This window comes from Mustela putorius, unplaced genomic scaffold (assembly GCF_011764305.1).
Source record: "Mustela putorius furo isolate JIRA1106 unplaced genomic scaffold, ASM1176430v1.1 tig00003942_pilon_pilon_pilon, whole genome shotgun sequence".
Classification (NCBI taxonomy): Eukaryota; Metazoa; Chordata; class Mammalia; order Carnivora; family Mustelidae; genus Mustela; species Mustela putorius.
Window position 1 is genome coordinate 12,008,178 of NW_025422087.1, and position 20,507 is coordinate 12,028,684.

A 20,507-nucleotide genomic window follows, 5' to 3' on the forward strand; every position below is an offset into this window, starting at 1 on the left:
CTTAGCCATGGAAAGATCAGTAAGAAGCCATTCCAAAAACGTAAGAGATGGACCAAAGACAAACCACAAACTTTTTTAAACTAAAACTGGGAGAACTTCTGGTAAAAAGACATAGGGCAAGACATTTATGCTAATGCAGAGTTTCATTTAAGACATGCGATCTTACTAGAAAATCTTACATCATTATTCTGAAGTCAATAATTTCTAAATAATTTAGGAATATGTTTCATAAAACATGACCTATGATTTCAAAGAGTTTATATGAAAGTAAAACCTTATTCTTGATTTAATAATGCTATTAGTCACCCAGTATTACTTTGCTTTGGAAAAATTGTTCAACGCAAAGGAAATGTCTTCTTCACTATTGAATGAAAGATATCCCAGAACAACTCTGTAAGAATTTTGTTTTAATTTTTCCCTCTATTATCATTTCAAAAGATGAAAAGAGAAAATGCAAAGGCAGTGTCTTTTAAAAAGCGTATCTTTTAAAAGGTATTACTACTTCTTTTTTTCTTGTTACATGTTACGTGTTTTTAGCCACCCTTCATCTTGTTGTGTCATTAAGGATGATCAGCCTCCAATTCCCACAACTTCATATTCGCAAAAGGTACAAGCATCTTGAAAGAAGTCTTAGAAATGATCAAACGCTTTCTATAGCTTTCCTTCTGACACTTCTAAGGACTCAATTTGTGGCTTTTTGTTGAATAGGCTTTGAAGTTAAGCATGCTTTGTATATTCCTGGAATATACAAAAAAACCTAAGCAAAGAAAAAAAGTTTAGTAGGAATGAATATTTTTAGGAGTTCAGAAACAAGACTAAGAACAATATAGATTTAACATTTTATGGTCTCCCTGTAATAGACTATCAGCTCTAGGATAGAGCCACACCCCCATGGAGTCCTAAGTGCTCTGAGCAATCCCTGGCATGTGTTTGGTAAAAGACACGTTCAAAGAGTTAATGAATGAAGAAATGAATGAATGAACAGAATGTAGAAAAATGATTTGTGGGTAAAAATATAAACATATGTTAATATGTAAGAAATTTGTACTACTTTTTTTTCTTTTCGGTCTTGGACAAACTTTTGACAAGAATTTGGGAGCTTCATTTGATTAAATGTCACCGTAGTATTCCATTCAGAGAGTATGGTAAAAATCTCAATGAGCATTTTGTTCCAGTGCTTTCACAAAAGTCATTATGGCAAAGACAAAGTTAAATCGGTTCTGATATCCGGACCCATATCAGGGTGGGCATAAAATGGAGCTAGGTTCATTCACTAACTGCAGAGCGAACAAAAATGCAACAGGTGAGCAAAGCCAGTTGCAGCTACTGTGTTCTTTCTTTCATTTTGTGGATTTCTGCATCCTGGGAATTTCATCTCACTCACCATTCACAGGATAACATCAACCCTGGACAGATTTATCATAGGAAAAGACCTTTGTAATTACTGTGCCAATCCCTTAAATCTCTTTCCCCACAAAAAAACTAAAGAAAGAAAAGCATAATACTGGGTTAATAACAGATACTTGAGAAGAACTAGCTCAAATTCTAAGCCACATCAGTATCTTACCTCATTTTATCCACTTTTTCTTTTTTTTAATTTCTTAGATTTTTAAATTTTTAAGTAATCTCTATACCCAACGTTTGGCTCAAACTCACAACCGGCAGTGGAGTCACATGCTCCACAGACCGAGCCAGCCAGGTGCCCCTCATTTTATCAGTTCTAGTACATGCTATTACTTTTAAATGTCATATTGAGTACATAAAAATCTCTAATCAAGTAAAGTTTTTCATCATTTTTTATAGTTGTGTATTAAAATTATTCTAGTTCTGTTAAAATATTAGTTCCCTGAGCCCTAAACACAAGAAGCTAAAAAAAAAAAAATTAGTTGATACTGTTGACAGGGCTCCAACTAGCATGTGTAATCTGGAATCAGAGGGAATGCACACAAAAGGAGCTATTTCCTTCCTTGTTAGGGGAAAAGATCATTTCAACTAGTTTCAGTCTCCAATGACAACTGGCCAAAAACTACAGAAAAAAATCAAGGAAGTAAATTCAGGTAGCTTGATCCTTAAATATTTAGTAAGTAGCAGTAGACAAAGCAGCCAAAGCTAATGTAGAAAAATTAGGGCCGACTGCAAAAAAAATGAATACATTTTTATTCAGAAGTCTCTTTTATTTTTCATCTTACCTTATATACTTTTCTCCAACTGATTTCCTAGAATAGATAATTACTATAATTCAAGAATAAACATAGAACCCATATTTTCTGAGGATGGAAGTAAAATGGATTTTGGAGAACTCACTTAACTCAGCGATGGAAACAAAAACAATTATGCTAGGTGATGAGCATGACAGCTCTGAGTTTTCTTTACTTAATATTCAAACCATGGAAATTTCATGAGAAATTATAACTCTTCTGCAACTAGGCATCTTTAATCTCTTATTTCTGACCAATCAAGAGACTAAGCCAGATGGGAGAGGTTTCAACACTTTCATCTGTTGTTGGACTAATATTTTTTCTTTATTAATAACTTCTAATAATGTATTTTATTAGCATAAGGACTTATAATTTACTAAAGCCTTCACACACATCCACACATTTTATACTTCTACAAATTTCCGAGGAATATATTTTATATGTATAAATAAATACATATAACAAAATATTATAACTATTAAACAGAGGAGGAAACCAATCTCAAAGAGATCTGTAAAGGAACAAGAGTTATAAATGGTAGAACCAGAACCTTCAGTGTGGAGATTCTAAAATTCATCAGTTTTTCCATTTTACCACAGTAAATGTGTACATCTTAACACATTTGCCTAATGCCATCACCAGTTATTACGCCATTTCTTGCCGTTCTTCCTTGTGTTTCGTAATTATTAATCTGGCAAACCATAAATATCATTCACTTCCAGATAAGTAGAAAAGGCTCTAAAGCCCAAACATAATTTTAGAGTATCGGTTGACGTCACTGTGATTAAATCATATGATATTTTGATAAAAAGGTCTGGCAACACTCACCTCTTTTTGACGGTACTTTATGGCCAATTTGAGTCTGGCGAGATCATTTCCACTTTGTTCTTCTATAAGGCTACTGTCATCTCTGTAATTAAGGATGATTTCCAGTTCTCTGGAACTCCTTGTCTGATCCAGTAGGTCCTTCGCAAACTGTTTGCACTGTCGGGACAGCTCCTCATACTCCGACTTGAATTCATTTTCCACTTTACTCAGCTCCTGAAGCTCCCAACTTAGCTGAAAGGCTGTGAGAAAAGGATCTTCACTTGACAGTGCGATGAGGGAGGGGCTGGCCAAGGCCTTGTAGATGTTGAGTCTGGAGCGTGAGTGGCGGAGGCTATCCACGTCCGAGCTGGAGACGCATTCCACGCAGTTGCAGCGGACCTCGTGGGGTCTGGGCACAGAGACTCCTTTCTGAACTAGAAGCTTGATTATTTCATAATTATTTGTATGGGCTGCCAAAATGATTGGTGTAATGTCTGGAGTGAATTCAGAGAACTGCTTATCAAGGAGTATGGGAGGCACCTAGGAAAAAGAAGAAAGCCGAGGTGATGAATATTTATTCATTTGTTCAAGCCAGTGAATTTCAAACAGCGTGCTAGAGCGAGGCTGAACAAAGTTCATAAATCTTTGCCAAGATTTTCTGCAGGAAAGAGATGGCTTTTTTTTTTTTTTTCTGCTGAAAAACAAAAGAAAATTCTTGGAAAAAAAAACTTTCCAATATAATGACACATTATATTGTCCAATTTTCAATATAATGACACATTATATTATTATATTTGTTTAACCTGAATTTTGACATTTTATGAAATCTTAAAATAAGTGACTATGGGAGGTCTTTACTTCGTAAAAGACTTTCTTCTCCCAACTTATTTTCTGACACCCAGTCTTTGCTTTTCTTTCCCCAAGGTGTGGACTCCCAAAGTAATCCAGAAATACACTGAATAATAGTTAATCATTTGTTTTAACCCAAGCTTTTCCTCTACAAGAGAAGTCTTTTAGCTCTTCAGTTGCTTTTGTTTGTTAAAACCAACTCAATGATTAATGGTGGCAGCAGAATGTAAGAAGGCTAGCCTCCTGCTTTCTGCTTTCATCTAACACTTTATGGTCTGTTTTCCAGAGGACCACAAGTGCTCCGTCACCATTGTATCAGAAATAAACAAATGGTTTCCAATGAATCAGGTCACCGGTGTGTTCATGCACCATTTCCTTTCGGTTTTTCTCTTGGAATGGTAATGACAAAAATGCTGTAATAGTCACTATTTAGTGGACATTTGCTAGGTGCCTTAACCCTCACAATTCTTCACACTTTCTAGTTGGGAGCCTTCAGTTCGTTAAGTGCAAGACCCACTGTTTGCACCGGGGTCCTCCTAACACCTGAGCCTGGGCATATTCCACCACACCACACCACTGTCCAATGTTTGGTTTAATAGTTCTTCCTGCGGGCATAAAGAGGCATCTATGAAAATAAGTGCTGTATAAGGATAAGTTAAAAAGACATGGTAGAAAAAATGATGACCCATGTACTGTATAAAATACACTGTAAACTAAAAAGGAAACCATAAAAGGATCAAAAGCAAAACAACTACATAGAGAAAAACAAAGCTCATATGAAACCTTAGTTAGACTATTTATAAGTAGAGATATATCTTTATGAGAATAATTAAGCCTGTGTGCTTCTTAACCTATTTGACCATTTAGAATCTCTATTGGGGGCGTCTGGGTGGCTCAGTCCTTAAGCTGCTGCCTGATCCCAGGGTCCTGGGATCGAGCCCCGCATCAGGCTCCCTGCCCCACAGGAAGCCTGCCTCTCCCTCACCCACTCCTCCTGCTTATGTTCCCTCTCTTGCTGTGTCTCTCTCTCTCTGTCAAATAAACAAATAAAATCTTTAAAAAATAGAATATCTGTTTGTTTTATAAGAAACACTCCATAAAGAATAATGAGATTTAGTTATCTATTTAAAGGTTATTTAAAATATATGCAATCAGTTGATAAAAGATAGTACCTACTTATTATAAAATTCGGAATAACACTGTTGAGGTAGCACTGTATGTTCAAGCAGGATCAATACATACCTCATTACTTTTTAAGTAACTATCTTACATTTTCAGTATTACATAGTTGAAAATTTAACTATGTATTTATTACAAAGAGAAAAATGCCCCTAGTTAAAATTAAACAAGAATTAATCTTTTAATTAACTATATTTCAAGGTTTTCAATGGCAGACATGAAGAAAAACAAAAACAGCATAAATAAGTTCCTGCATTAAATGTATATTTAAGAGATAGCTGCAATTTGGAGGGGTTTTCTGGATTCAGTAGAATTTCATTCTAGATTTCTGTAGTTCTTAAAGCTATTTTAAAAGTTATTTTAATTAAAAATAATTTTAAATTTATTAACCATAAAATGCAACTTTGAAGAATATTTCAGCAAACTTTTATGAAAAAATAAGTATAATATGGCCATATTAAAAAGCATTTATATTTCAGGAGAATGTCAGTGTCATAGTATTAGAAAGAGAGATGGCAAAATAACTGATAAAATATACCAAAAATAAATACTCTGTTCATGATTCTTAATAGTCAAAAAATAATTGTGAATTTTTAATTCTTTAAATATATGGATGTCACTATATCTTTTATAAGCATTTATTTTAGAAAATAATTTTTAATGAAACTTTTTTTTTTTAAGATTTCATTATTTATTTGACAGGGTGGGGGAGGAGCAGTAGGCAGAGGGAGAGGGAGAAGAAGGTTCCCCACTGACAGGGAGTCTGCTGTGGGTCTTGATCCCAGGACCCTGGGGTCATGACCTGAGCCAAAGGCAGACGCTTAACCAACTGAGCCATCTAGGCGCCCTTGAAAGAAACTGTTTTAGATATAATACAATAATTCAGTGGTCAATAAATAACTATTTTTTGTTATGCAATTTTAATTATCTTAGAGTTACCTCTTACTCTAAAATGTGTTCTAAATTCAATAATATATTATATGTTGTCTTTACCATCAGTTGTTTGACAACCAGCTGGACAGGGACCACTGGACCCTGGGGACTGTTTGGCCTTAGAGGTCCTTCATGAAGGAGTCTGTGGCGCCTTTGACCAGCCAGCTAAGCAGGCACACGTCAGTGTTTATGCATGTCTTAGGCCCAGGTTCTGGGGTTTCTCCCATTCCATTAAGAAAAATAGTGATCAAACAAAAACACTTAAAAAATTGCCTATTATTCAGTACTAATTACATGGCTGCACCAATGATTACATAGTGTTTGAAAATTGGAGGTTATCTTACTCTATTATCAGGTCTACGTTTATTAGCTTGTATTCCTCTATATGTAAAATAATGCCCTCTTCTCCTTTTTACTATGAGTATTCCTATGGACCCATAGATTCTTCTTTTATTTTAGTGTTTAATTGCAATAATTATTCACTTTGAACTTATTGAGGTATAACATACCTTCATTAAAATGCACAACTGTTAATGTGAAGCTTGATGTATTTTTAAAATATGTGTGCACCTGTGTGACACAACACAGATTATAATCCAGGAGAGGGTGTGCACCTCAGGAACCTTCCTCTTGTCACCTCCCAGTTGCTACATTTTGTAATCACAAACCTAAACGCTATCGCCAGAGATCACTTTCACACACACCTGTTCACTTTATATAAATGAAACCTCAAGTATATTTCACATCTAGCTTTCTTTGGACAACATTAGCTCTTTTTTTTTTTTTTTAAGATTTTATTTATTTGACAGGGAGACAGAGATCACAAGTAGGCAGAAAGGCAGGCAGAAAGAGAGAGGGGAGGAAGCAGGCTCCCTGTGGAGCAGAGAGCCCAACTCAGGGCTAGATCCCAGGACCCTGGGATCAGGACCTGAGCCGAAGGCAGAGGCTTTAACCCACTGAACCACCCAGGCCCCCCCAACATTAGCTCTTTGAAATACTTTGTTATTGTTAGAAGCAATCTTTTTTGTAAATTCCATTCTGCATAATATTTTGATTTATGAAGACAGCACAGTTTATTTAATATTCTCTTATTGATAATATTTGTGTGATTTACAGTTTCTACTTGTAGCTAAGAATACAATTTCTATGCATATTTTTGTCTGTGTCTGCTAATACGTATCTAAGAACGCAATTTTGGGTCAAATATTTTTCTTAAGCAGTTACAGCAATTTTCAAGACTACCACAAATTATACTTAGTATTATCAATTATCTACCTATTAGTTTATATATCTACCTAATTGTTTATGCCATTCCTTATGTCAAAAAATCATTTTGAATTTTTTATTTATTATCAAGGTTGGCTGTTGAATTTGCTAAGGCCTTTTCCATGGAGATGATTATATAATTGAACCTCTTACTCCTAAAAATGTGGCTAATTAAATAAATCAATTTTTTACTATTGAAACATTCTAGCTTTCCTGAAATGAATTCCATTTGCTTAAATGTGTAATATTTTTATTTAGAATTGTTATACCCATGTTCATAAGTGAGATTGCTTTATAATCCTTACTATGCTGTCTTCATCAAATTTTGGTATGAATACTGTGTTTGCTTCATAAAAAAACATATAGATTCTCTCTTCCTTTGGAATACAGGGAGATGTGCCATTCAGAACTTTCTTATTTTTCTTTCTTTTTTTTTTTTTTTTTACGATTTTATTTATTCCTTTGAGACAGAGAGTGCAAGCAGAGGGAAAGGGAGAGGCAGACTTCCCGCTGAGCAGGGAGCCTGATGTGGGACTCGATCCCAGGACACTGGGATCATGACCTGAGCCGAAGACAGATGCTTAACTGATGGAGCCACCCAGGCACCCCTCAGATCTTTCTTCAAGAGAGGATTCACTGCCTACCTGGCAGTGCGTTAATAGACTCCAGCTGTCTACCTCTTCAGGTTCTTCCTCAATTTTGGAGCCCTGGACAGTAGACTGAATAAGTGGGTTGACAAGGACCTAGCTATTTCTACCCAGTACGGGACATCTCTAGTAGGTAATTTTTCTCTGAGTTCCCCTTTACACTGGCAAGGATTTTTGTCAGTTCTGGGTCATGGTCTAATGGCTTCCCCTTCTCAATCTCACTTTCCTCCTTTTTACTTTCAAAATGTTATTTTCCAATAAAACTTTTGCAATCATCTCTTTTATCTGCCTCTTGGGGCACCTGGGTGACTCAGTCAAGCATCGGCCTTTGACTTAGGTCATGATCCTGGGGTTCTGGGATCAAGCCCCCATGTCAGGTTCCCTGCTCAGCGGGGAGCCTGCTTCTCCCTCTCTCTCTGCTGCTCCCCTCTGCTTGTGTTTTTTTCTCTCTCTCTTTCTATTTTTCTCTCAATCTCTCTCAAATAAATGAATTTAAAAAACAAACAAACAAACTTTATCTGCTTCTTGAGGAATCCAAAATGTGATCGATCCATTTTCCATATTGTGTGGGAAAAAATAAGTGACACTGAAATTATTTGATCTTTGAAAGTTCAAAATTATAATGTGAAAACCCTGAGTGCCTGCTATTCTTTTATGGGATATTCAATAACTTTTCCTATTTATTGCATAATAAATGCCTTGGCTTTTCTATCAATAATAGGGTCTGTTAATAAAAACTGCATTTTGGGGGAAGTTATTGAGTTCATCTAGTTTCATTTAGAAAAGGCAGTTTTAAATGTGCAGGGATTCAGGAAATGCTAGGCTTACAATGTCCCTCCTGAGGAATCTACCGTGGGACAAGACGATGGGGAAGTGAGGAAAGGACAAATGAGAGGCGCTAAATGGATGTAACAGTTAATCAAAGATCAATGCAAAAGTAGGAAAATATAAATTTCTAAATGTTCTAAAAAGAAAAACAGAACAAGAGGAGAGATTGAGAGAAAGGAAGGTGTGGGGCAAAAGGCTCTCTACTTAACCAGCTAATAGGACAGAAGCCTTGGTAAAGCAAAAGGGGGACATGAAGGTTTTATAAAAGGTATTAATATAAAATACAAACTACTCTAAATAACCAGAAAATACAAGTCTTGAGGACCTTTAATTCTTTCCTGCCACTTTGCAAAGATAAATTTTCCGAAATGATAATCTCTCAGACAATTCCCTTTCTTAACATACTTCCATGGCTTATAACTATTTGATTTAATATTCACTTGTCCATCAATCAGTGAATATTTATTGACTCCATTGTCTGGTGCAACGTTAGACTCTGAGAAATTAAGAAAAATGAAGGTAAAACAGTCCACGCCCTCACACAGAAGATTGCCATACTTGACACATTCCCAGATCTCTCAGCAAACTGAATCAAATGTTTACTAACTTACTATAAATCCAGCACCATAATAGGTACCATGCGAAATACTCAGAAAAACAAGAAACAAGTGTTTGCAACAGCATATCAGATGCTCACCAAGTTTTTAATTGTTCTGAAAATTTTCCAAGTGCTCGCCAAAATCTCAGGATAGTGTTTCTGCTTTATATTCTTTATAATGGGGCAGTAGAGTTAGCATAAACTATTAACTGTAAAAAATATGTTGTAGATGTTAAGAATTATTTGGTGACTTTCATTCAGTATTAACAAGAATTTAGTACTCTGCAACATTTTACTTTCCTTAACAAGTATCAAATATACTGAGAACAGAAAAGTGCAGATTTAAATGGTTTTTATGGAAATGTTAGAATATTGGGGCTGCTATTCTTTTTTCACTTAATGAAGTACCTAATGGTATGTGCTGCAGACTATGATACTCACTGTGACTGTCATTTCCTGGGTGACGTCATGGAATCAGATTTCTGAGTTTTCCAATGAGTAACTGAAACCAGCTCCAATGCAAAGGACCCAATCACAGTCAATCACAGAAGGTGAGAGAAAATGAAAGGTAAAATACGCCCCTCAGTTTTTTGCTCTGGTAGCCCAGGCATTTGTAAGTTGATACAACTTTGTTATCTATTAAATATTCAGAACTTTTTAAAAGTCAGCAATGTAAGACATTGGATCTCAGAAACTTTTAGAAAATTCAGAAAATGAGCTTGCTTCCCCTTTGTCATACTTCATTTCTAACCAATCTACTTTCTGTCCCAATAACTCTTCTTTGCTTTACTATCTTCAACATGTAACTCACTCTCTCTCTCTCTCTCTCTCTTTCCTTTTGTGGTTCCAATGTTATGGGTGAAAAGCAAAGCTCCCAACATTAAAATAAATAAATAGGTCACTGTAGGTACTCAGTAGCTATTACCTAAACATGATTTTGATAGAAAAATAGATGTTTTTTTCAATTTTCTTTTTTAATTTGCCATCTGGCATATTTAAGGACAGATGTGAATATCATGAGCCTGTAGATGAAAATCACACCATGCGTGACTTTTAGCTGAAGTAAAATCTATAGACATAAAAGCATTATACCCTGACAAATATACAAGCATAAAAATATATACTCACATCACTAATAAACAAACAACACACATACATGCCCTTTTTTAAATATAAATTCAAGTGGTTGAATGGCATATTTCACTTAATAATCCACAACAAAGTAGAACATGCAATTAAAAGAGTATCCAAAAACCAAGGAAAAGTTGTTTCTTATATTGCAAAACTGGAAGGATCTCTGGTCTAAGCTCTATTAATGAATATTTGTTCAATGCTTTTTGTCAACCTTACCAGAACACTAGTTACATTATTAATGGAATCATTTTCATGCCACATAACATTAAAAGTGATGAATACAAAGAATCCATTAACTTGTAAGTAGATTGCTTTTCTCAAATTTATTAAAAATCTTCACCTTGAAGTGATTCAGGACCAATCTGAGGCATATAGCTTAAAGTCTAAAGTATGATATTCTACCCAAATATAGAAATGTCTCTTTGCCACTAAGATAGACGTTTTTGAACTGTCAATACTAAAATTTAAATTTCTAGGAGAGAAATTCATTCTAGAGTAACATTCATTCAATTTAAGAGTACCTATTTCCTCAAATTAGCATTTATTATAGTGGGTTGTATAAAATGAGTAAAAGAAATTTACTTGTATTATAATATTTAGAGTGTCCTAAATCACTGACTAAATAGATCTACATTCTATTCTGGCTCTACTCTTAATTAGTTAATTAGCTTGTGAATTCCTCCTAATAAATCTGCTGTATGAAAAACAATATCCCAACTCTAACATGAAATTTCTATGGTTCAATCACTTTTAAAAAATTCCAGTTGATGGCACAATAATAGAAAATTTATGAGGCTTTTTTTAAAGTGCTCCAATAAAAACTTGTGGAATTCTTTAGTATCATCTTGCTTTTAGCATCAATATTTTTATCTAATGTATCAAAACCTTCATCTTTAAAAACTCAGGATTATAAATATTAAATTTATCTCTTTCATATACTCAGTCTAACTCAAATCAGCATAAGGGAGTTTCAACTCAGAGTTATGTTTAAAAATTCATTAGATATCGGTTTTTTAGAATTTGAAATTTTCACACACCACACCCACATGCACGAAAACCAAATAGTTGTCATATGAATAAATACATGAATGAATAAAGAGACAGATGTATGAACAAAAGAATCATTAGATTACAATCTTACCTAAACAAAGTCAACTTTATTACTTTAGGCCCATACTCTTGCCTGGAAAGACTAAATAGAATTCAAAATTCTACTGTGCAGAAAAAGAAATTCCCTTTGCTTTTGGTCTCAGCACAGGACGAATGATTTATCGATATGTTCACAGCTGATCTATAAGAGCAAAGACTCTTGTGCTTTCCCCTACTTTTGAGTGGTTGAAGTCTTGAAGACACTAATAGTTTGATCTGACTTCTAATGAAACCTTAATCTAGAAAATAATTGCACAAAACAGCTTAACAGGAATCAGACACTATTATGCACATATGACTCAAAATCAGGAGTTCTCCAGTTTTCGTGTACCTCACAAAATATGGAGCAGCTTGGGGACCCTTATTCAGAAAGAATGTTTCTAAACATAAATGCATAGTATTATATAGCAAAAAGTACTTAAATATATTTAAAATCTATTTAAACACAAATACATGATGTAGTAACATATATTCTTTTCTATTAATGGATTACATACAAAGATCTATTGGCAGGTAATTAGACTAATTTTGAAGTAATGACCAACATGTAAATATATCAGGTATATGGTAAAATGGTAATAGGATGGGAAAATACCTATGATTTCTGCTATTGACAAAAACATGAGAATTTCTAGCAAAACTAAATTTTTTGGCTTATGTTCATAAACAAAGGAAAATATATATTCCATTTAGAAGTTAGTAAAAATAAAGATGTGGGTTTTTTTTTCCATTTAATCTTAGTTCACAGATAACCTTGAATTTTATCTATTGCATCCCCAAGTTAAGAAGATCTTCAAGTCTGGCTTAATTGGAATTGGAAAACTCAAATGAGAATTTTAACTAGAAAGCATTAACCAGAGAGTTGTTTCTTAGGAGATGTAATTAAAGAATTTGAAAAGTGTCTGGAAAGAAAAGAAAGAAAGCATTTTTTTGGAAATAAAAAATACATTTTCCATCTTTATTCAAAGATAGAATGTTCTATAGTTACAAATGTCCTAGAATGTCAAGTGGAACAAACAGATCACAACACAAACACACACACACCGATGTTTACTTTATGAGGGAAAATTCTGGAAATTTGGGGGGGAAATCCTGAAGACTTAACATGTAAATAAATGATGTTTAAGGGGGAAAATAAAGAACAATGCAGAGAAGATAACCAAAAAATAAGGCACAAATAGCAAGGGAAAATTTCCTATTCTAAGGAAATATTAGGTCTGTACACTGAGAGGGCTCATCAGGTCTTTAGCTAAAACAATGAAAACAACGACATAAGATTAGACACATCCTGCTGATATCCCAGACTTTGAAGGGTTAAAAAAAAAATATTACAGACTTCTAAGACCTAAAAAAAAAAAAAAAAAAAAAAAAAGAAGAAGAAGAAGAAGAAAGAAAGAAAGAAAGAAAGAAAAGAAAAATGTGACATCATCAGATCTATAGAATGAGTGGGTAACACTGGAGATGCAACTAATATCAAACCTCTTATTTTCTCTCATTAAAATCTGCAAGACATGTCATTTTATCTATACAGAATTTTTAGTAAAGTGAATATGAGTCAAGAATACTGCATCTAGCTGCCTCTCTTCTGTTAGGATAAAAAGCATATGAGTTATAATAGAATTCAGAAGTTACATCACCCATATGTCTTATAGGAGCAGATTTTTCAGAAAATATTATAACAAAATATGAAGTAATTCACCTCCAGGTAGGTAGGAAGAAATAGTTTAAGCAATCAATCTTGCAATACTGGAGTTAACTCAAATGTTTATTTGTATGGTACCTGGGGTTTGGTAATACAGTTAATCAGTAAAGATACTTGAAACAGAACAGACAGAGAATATCTGAAAATAGTTTGGAATTCAGTTTTAAACTATTTCACTGTAACCTAGGAATTGGTGGGTAGGATTTGAGGTTGGAGAATAAAGAGAAAAAACATACTTTTGTTTTTACTGAGTTTCATATAAATAACATAGATTTTCCTTCATTTAGTTATATGCATGTGGGCCTCTTTTAATGAGGAGCAACTGGTTTATTAATAATAATATCACAGTAATGACATTATTATCATGAATAATAATAATATTAGTTTGGGCTTCCATATTATTTTATACTTATTGTTTATTTTCTTGGTGTCAGTTCTTACCTTTATTTTTGTTTGTTTGTTTGTTTTTTAATTTAAGTGGGCTCCAAGCCCAGAGCAGGACTTGAACTCACCACCCTGAAATCAAGACCTGAGCTGATACCAAGAGTTGGGTGTTTAAGCAACTGAGCCATCCAGGCACCACTACTTTTGTATTTTTTTTAAGTAATTATAATTTTATTTTATTTAGTTAATTTATTTATTTTAAGTAGCCTTTATGCTCAACATGGGGCTTAAACAGCAACCCAGATATCAAGAATCATATGCTCCCTAACTGAGCTATCAAAGCACCCCTACTTTTGTATTTTATTTATTTATTTTTAAGATTTATTTATTTATTGGAGAGAGAGAGAAAGAGCAAGGGGAAGGGCAGAGAGAGAGAGAGAGAAGCAAACTCCCCCCTGAGTGCAGAGCCAGACATGGGGCTCCAAATCACAACCCTGAGGTCATGACCTGAGCCAAAATCAAGAGTCTGATGCTTAGGGGGGCCTGGGTGGCTCAGTCGGTTAAGCTTTTGCCTTCAGCTCAGGTTATGATCTCTGGGTCCTGGTATTGGGTCCTGGGATGGAGACCCACATCGGACTTCCTGATGAGTGGGGAGTCTGCTTCTCTCTCTCTCTCTCTCTCTCCCTCTTCCCCTCTCCACCACTCGTTCTTTCTCTCTCTCTCTCAAATAAATTAATAAAATCTTAAAAAAAAAAAAAAAGAGTCAGATGCTTAACCTACTGAGCCACCCAGGCACCCCTCCTACTTCAGTATTTTAAAGAAGAAATAAATAACCAAAAACCACCAAAGATCAAAAGGAAAAGGAAAATGAAGTTAAAATTCTCTAGAAAGAAGACCACTACAATAATTATTACCAACTTCAATTCAATAGTTTATGAAAAGAATAAAACATGGTGTAAAAATAGGGTTTTATTTCAGAAATGTAATTGCTTTTGATTATCATTATATTTTTCACTGTCATTCATTCTCATCTGTATATTTGCATGGAATATGGAGTCAGTGTGCCTGGGTTTACAAAGAGGTTTTACCTTGCACTAGCTGGGTGGCAGTGACCAAGTTACTTCATCTCTTTGTGCTTCACTTTCTTTATCTGTAAAATGGGCCGATAAAGTATGTACTGTAGTACTGTTAGGAGAATTAGCTGGTTTGTGCAGTAAAGCACTTAGAACAGTGCACGGCCCTTGGTGGTAGCTTAATATACATCCACCAGGATTGTTCGTCCCTGCATTGAAATGTAAGCTCCCCGGGGCAGGGACTGTGCAGGTTTCCCAACTTGGCTCCCGTGCTGGCACATGAATAATAAACAAGGGCACATGTGCCAATAAACACTTATTGAATGAATGAATGAATCTATGAGTGCCAACGTAAAGTGTTTCCAAAACCTTCCAGTATATTTTAAGCGTGATGATGCTGTATTACCAAAGGGTATTTGGTAAAATCCACCCCGTTCCTAACCATGAGAAAAAGTATTTACCAAAAACTGATAGAAAATTTCATGATAAAGAGTGAAAGGTTTTCCTCTTAAAATTAGAAATAAGTTAAATGTTTATGTTCAACATTATTATTCACCATTTTGGAGTTTCTGCCTAAGGCAATAAGATTAGGAAATAAAATAACAGTAAAAATACTAAAACAAAACACAAATTTATCTCCATTTGGCCGATAAATGGTCATATATTTTGAAAAGCTGAAGGACCTAAGAAACATTAGTAAAGGCTTAATACAAAATTCATATACAAAAATCCATATTCTTTTTTTTTTAATTTTTTATTTTTTATAAACATATATTTTTATCCCCAGGGGAAAAATCCATATTCTATTAGCAACATAAGTTATAATCAGACTTGATTACATATAGAAAGAAAAATTGGTCATTATTAATAGTGACAAAATATGCAATACTTTTGAACAAAAATTAATGAATAATTAATAAAACTTATAAGAAGAAACAGTAAAACATGGGGCATAAAATAAGATTTAAAATATGAGGAAATGTGTTTCTTAATCATTAATATCTTAATTATGCCAACTGCCTCAAAAAATATATACATTTAATAACATTTCACTTGGGATCTTTTCTACTTATATTCTTTCATTTATAACTTGATAAAACTCTTTTATTAGTTAACATGGAGGAATATATAGCCACGAATTATAAAAATTTTAAAATGGAGACTATGATATGAGAATATGACAAGAGAATAATACCACAAGCAATATAAATTAGTTCAATAGAGTTTTGACCAAAATTAAGCTTATTATATATAGGAACTTCATGTGTGAAAAATTAGAATTTCTATTCAGTTGGAAAATGTGGTTCACACATTACATGGCACTGAAACAATTCTCTACCCAAACAAACAAAATTGATCCCTATCTCATTTTATGATAATAAATTCGAGATGGAGTACATATTTAAATGTAAAAAGAAAAAGTAACACAATTTTAGAAAATAATTTGAAATAATAATTGGATAGCCCCAGGGTTAGGAAGAACTCCTGAAGCAAGACTGGAAACACAGAGCACAAGACTACATATTTTATTACACTGTTCTTAAGAAGAATGACCAAAGATACCGTAAATAAAGTCTCAAAGTTAACTACAGGAAAACAAATTTGCTATATATGAAACGTACTTAATATTCATGTCATACAAAGAGAACCTATAAACTGAAAACAAAGTTTTAAAAACACCCCCATGAACAAATGGACAATTACAAATGAAAGTTTTATAGAATAAAATCAAAAGCTCAGAAAGAAACAGGGGGTGATCTTCCTCACTATAGTCAGGGACAGGCAAATTAAAACAACAGTAAACTACAATATTTTGGGCATAATACTGCCAAATTTAAGTAATTGTGGATAAAAGTTCCCTCTCTCATCAAAACCTAGAGCAATATGAATGACAACATTCTTGCTGGAAATTATCTGGTGCTTATATAAATTCTGGAAACCACAGTCTCACAGTCTCACGTGCAGGGATCTTTCCTACAGAGAAACAATTACCATGAGAATATTTCTTTATATTTATTTCATCGTTTGTCATGGTAGAAATTGCGGTATGCATGAATGTTTTCCAAAAGAGAGAAGCTTGCACAGGTTGTGGCATATCCCTCTATGAAATGTTAGAATGCTTTAGATATCTGCACTAGAATTAATCCTGTAGTTATCAGTCTAGAGCGATTACCCTGAGGTTTTGTTTTTGTCCTGTGGGAGAGCTGGAGCATACTTATTCACATGAAGGCTCCTTCATGTTTTAGGTTTTTCAAACATCCGTTGAGAATCTATATCACACACTGTCCTAGGTATCACCTAATTATGCCTTAGCTACTTTTTGATAAACCAAGATGCCTATAATTAGATCCAACTCTGTATATTAAGATCTACTTTGTACTCCGCCCTCGCATGTGGCCTCTGGCCTAATCATTGCGGCTCCAAACACTCCTGTCATCGCTTTCTTGTTCCCTCCCACTTACCAAATTCTACCAAACATTCAAAACCCAACTTAAATGTCATTATTGCTATGATGTCCTTTAGTAAAACTGAACTGTCATTAACCTGCCATTTTCTCTGTACTTGGAGGCGGGGGAAAGGGAAGCTATTATAATTTGCTTTTTACAAGAGGAGGGAAATAGCCATTTTCAGAAAAGGAGTTTGTCAGAACAGTGAGTAAGGCATCCATATTACACCCTTTCTGATTCTCTTCCCTCCTGTAAGGGCTCTCCTACAAACTGCCTCTAACTTTCCCCAAGCTTTGGTCTGTGACACCTTCAGTATAAATCCTGTAATATCAACAACTATTTTTACTTTTTTAGAGTTAGTATTTTACATTTAATTGGCTATATATTTTTACTGTCAGCCTACTTAAAGTTTATTTTTAATTAAAAATAACAGCAAGTAGAGATGCCTCGGTGCCTCAGTGGGTTAAGCCTCTGCCTTCGGCTCAGGTCATGATCTCAGAGTCCTGGGATCGAGTCCCTCATCAGGCTCTCTGCTCAGTGGGGAGCCTGCTTCCCCCTCTGTCTTTGCCTGCCTCTCTGCCTACTTCCGCTATCTCTCTGTCAAATAAATAAATAAAATCTAAAAAAAAAAAAAATACCAGCAAGCAGATCTAGTTTGTATTGACTCGAATAGGGTGTACAAGGCACACAATAAATATAATTCTACAATAACTTGGATATGATACATACTTGAACCGAATGAACAAAGATAAGGCAAAAATCATTTAACTGATTGACACCATTAATAAAAAAAATTCTTGAAGTCTGATTATAGTGACACAGGCAATAATAATAAGTATGGAGTGTCTAACATGTGCCAATGCCCCATGCTAGGAGATTTCATGCCTCAGCTTAGCTAGTCCTTGAAATCACTTTTGAACGGAGCTGTTATTATTATCATCCTCTTTTATGAAAAAGGACAATAGGCTTTCAAGAAATTAAATAGATTGCCCATGGTCACAAGGAGACCCATGCAGCTTGACTCCAGGGTCCAAATTCTTAATCACTAACTACCCATCTTATGTGTAAAGCAGTTGTGAGATCTTGGAAACTGCCCAGGCATCAAGAGGAAGAAGACAGGCATTAAATATGGCCTCCACCACTTTTCGCTGTGTACAAATAACAAAATCAGCTAACTTCTCTGCATTTCCATTTTCCCATTTTGAAATGTGGACATTTATTCAAGATATTTCTCATTGTAGAATAAGACCCAGAGACATATATATCAAAGCACTTTCAAAGTTAACTCTCAGAGGGTTGTGGCAAAGATGAAATGTGAAAGCACCTTGTAATCTATAAATCAAGCAATAACAGGAAGGCAGCAGTGTTCTATGACAAGCCTTAGGCTGGAGAAAGAGCAGAAAACACTCTTGTTCAGTTTGGTCACTTTCGTTTGTTTCTCCTCACATAAACACAGTCCCAGTTATAGTGCTTGATTCATCCGAAAGGTAGAGCAATAATTTCCTGGCAGGAGAGTTTTGTAAGTGTAGATATCATAGCTTGGTATGTGTCCTTTTCATTACTGAAAATGTAAGCTCTGTAGCTCCTAAAATGGCGTGTGCTCTCTATTATGTACTGCTAAAGATAGATCGTAAATAGCTACTAAATACTATTTACATCTTGGGTAAAGAGCTGGAAAATCTTCTTCAACTCCTAAGGAGATATCAAACAAATAGCAACTTTAAATCACGAGGCAAGGTGTAATCACTGGAATAATTAGGATTGTTATTTCTAGCTTCTAGATCATTTAACTCACAAACATCACTTTTAATTTAAAGACTGTCTCTCTTTATATTGTTACACTGAAAGGGGGTCTATTAAATGATATCTACATGAAACCTTTTATTTGTTGAAAATGTAGCTAATGGGCCAAGTTTATACTTAATTTTGTAAGAATTACACATTAATTCTGATCAATGATTCTGGTTTTAATTTCACTTGGCAGTGTTTGATCACAGTGTCATTTTTGTAAGTCACCATCTTTTGCCTTCCACAACTCTATTTCCTCTGGATAATAGCGTATAAGCTCAAACGTGGTCCCAAAATTCGCTTGTAGTTTTGGAAACTTTATATAGTACACCCAAACTTTAATTTTCTCACCTGTAAAATGGAGAGAACTATAGTCTTTACCTTATAGCATTCATTTAAGGATTAAGAATGGTGATGAATGTAGAAGTGTTTTGCATATAACATTGGATAAAACATAGTCTATTATGATTATTAAAATCATCATTTTCACTAACATGATTATTTTCTCTGGTTATTCTTTCTCAGTCTCACTGATGGAGTTCTAGTTCCCCTATTCATCCTTTCAACGTTGTTCCTTCCCAGGGACCAAACTTGAGCCCTGGGCTCTTATTCTATATATATGTGTGTACTCCTGTGTACATTAGCTGTTTTCCTCATGTTCATTATAATCTACACACGTTAATTTTTATTCATCTAGCCATTTATAGATACTTTTGAGCATCCATTTTTATGCCAATCTTCTTTTCAAAGTGTGGGAAATACAGCAATGGATGGAACAGACAAAATCCTTGTTTTCATTCAACTTACATTCTAAAAAGAGAGGAGGGAGAAAGACAGCCCACATAAATGAATAAGTGGATGAGTAAATCAGTGAATGGATAAATGTCAAATGGTAGAGGCCACAGAGAAAAATACAGTGGAGTAAGAGGAAAAGAAGAGTTCCGGAGGTAAGATGAGACTGCTGCTTATCGAGGCATGGCAGGGAAGTCTTACCGGTATGGTGACATTTGAGTAGAAAGTTGAAGAAAGATCTTGATGAAATCCCAGTAGTTCATTTTTTCCCTTGCTTCCCTTGCCTTTTGCGTTGTTCCTGAGGGTTGCCGGGGGGAGGGGGTTTGGGAGAAGGGGGTGGGATTATGGACATTGGGGAGGGTATGTGATTTGGTGAGTGCTGTGAAGTGTGTAAACCTGGTGATTCACAGACCTGTACCCCTGGGGATAAAAATATATGTTTATAAAAATAAAAAATTAAAAAAAAAAAAAAAAAAGAAAGTTGAAGAAAGAGAGCACCAAGCTTATATCTAGGAGCAGAGCATTGTTGGAAGAGGGAACAACAGAGGCAAAAAAAAAAAAAAAACAGAGGCATGAGCGTAATTAGGGTATTTGGCCAAATTGATGAGTGTACAGTTTGCAAGTAGAAAAATTAGTAAAAGACAAGGTTAAAAAAAGTAGCAGGGGAGGGGCATCAGATGTACTTGAATCCATTTTAAGGACTCTGGCTTTCACTTCTAGTGGAATGAGAAAC

At 34.7% G+C, this 20,507-nt stretch overlaps 1 protein-coding gene across 1 annotated transcript in view; it reads right to left on the reverse strand.

The window, feature by feature from the left end:
- The window catches only part of TRPC4 (transient receptor potential cation channel subfamily C member 4), a 199,969-nt gene that overhangs the window by 103,554 nt on the left and 75,908 nt on the right, over positions 1-20,507 (reverse strand). The window contains exon 3 of the mRNA XM_004779530.3: positions 3,027-3,545. Coding sequence (XP_004779587.1) covers positions 3,027-3,545 — 519 coding nt within the window. The remainder of the gene's footprint in view (positions 1-3,026; positions 3,546-20,507) is intronic.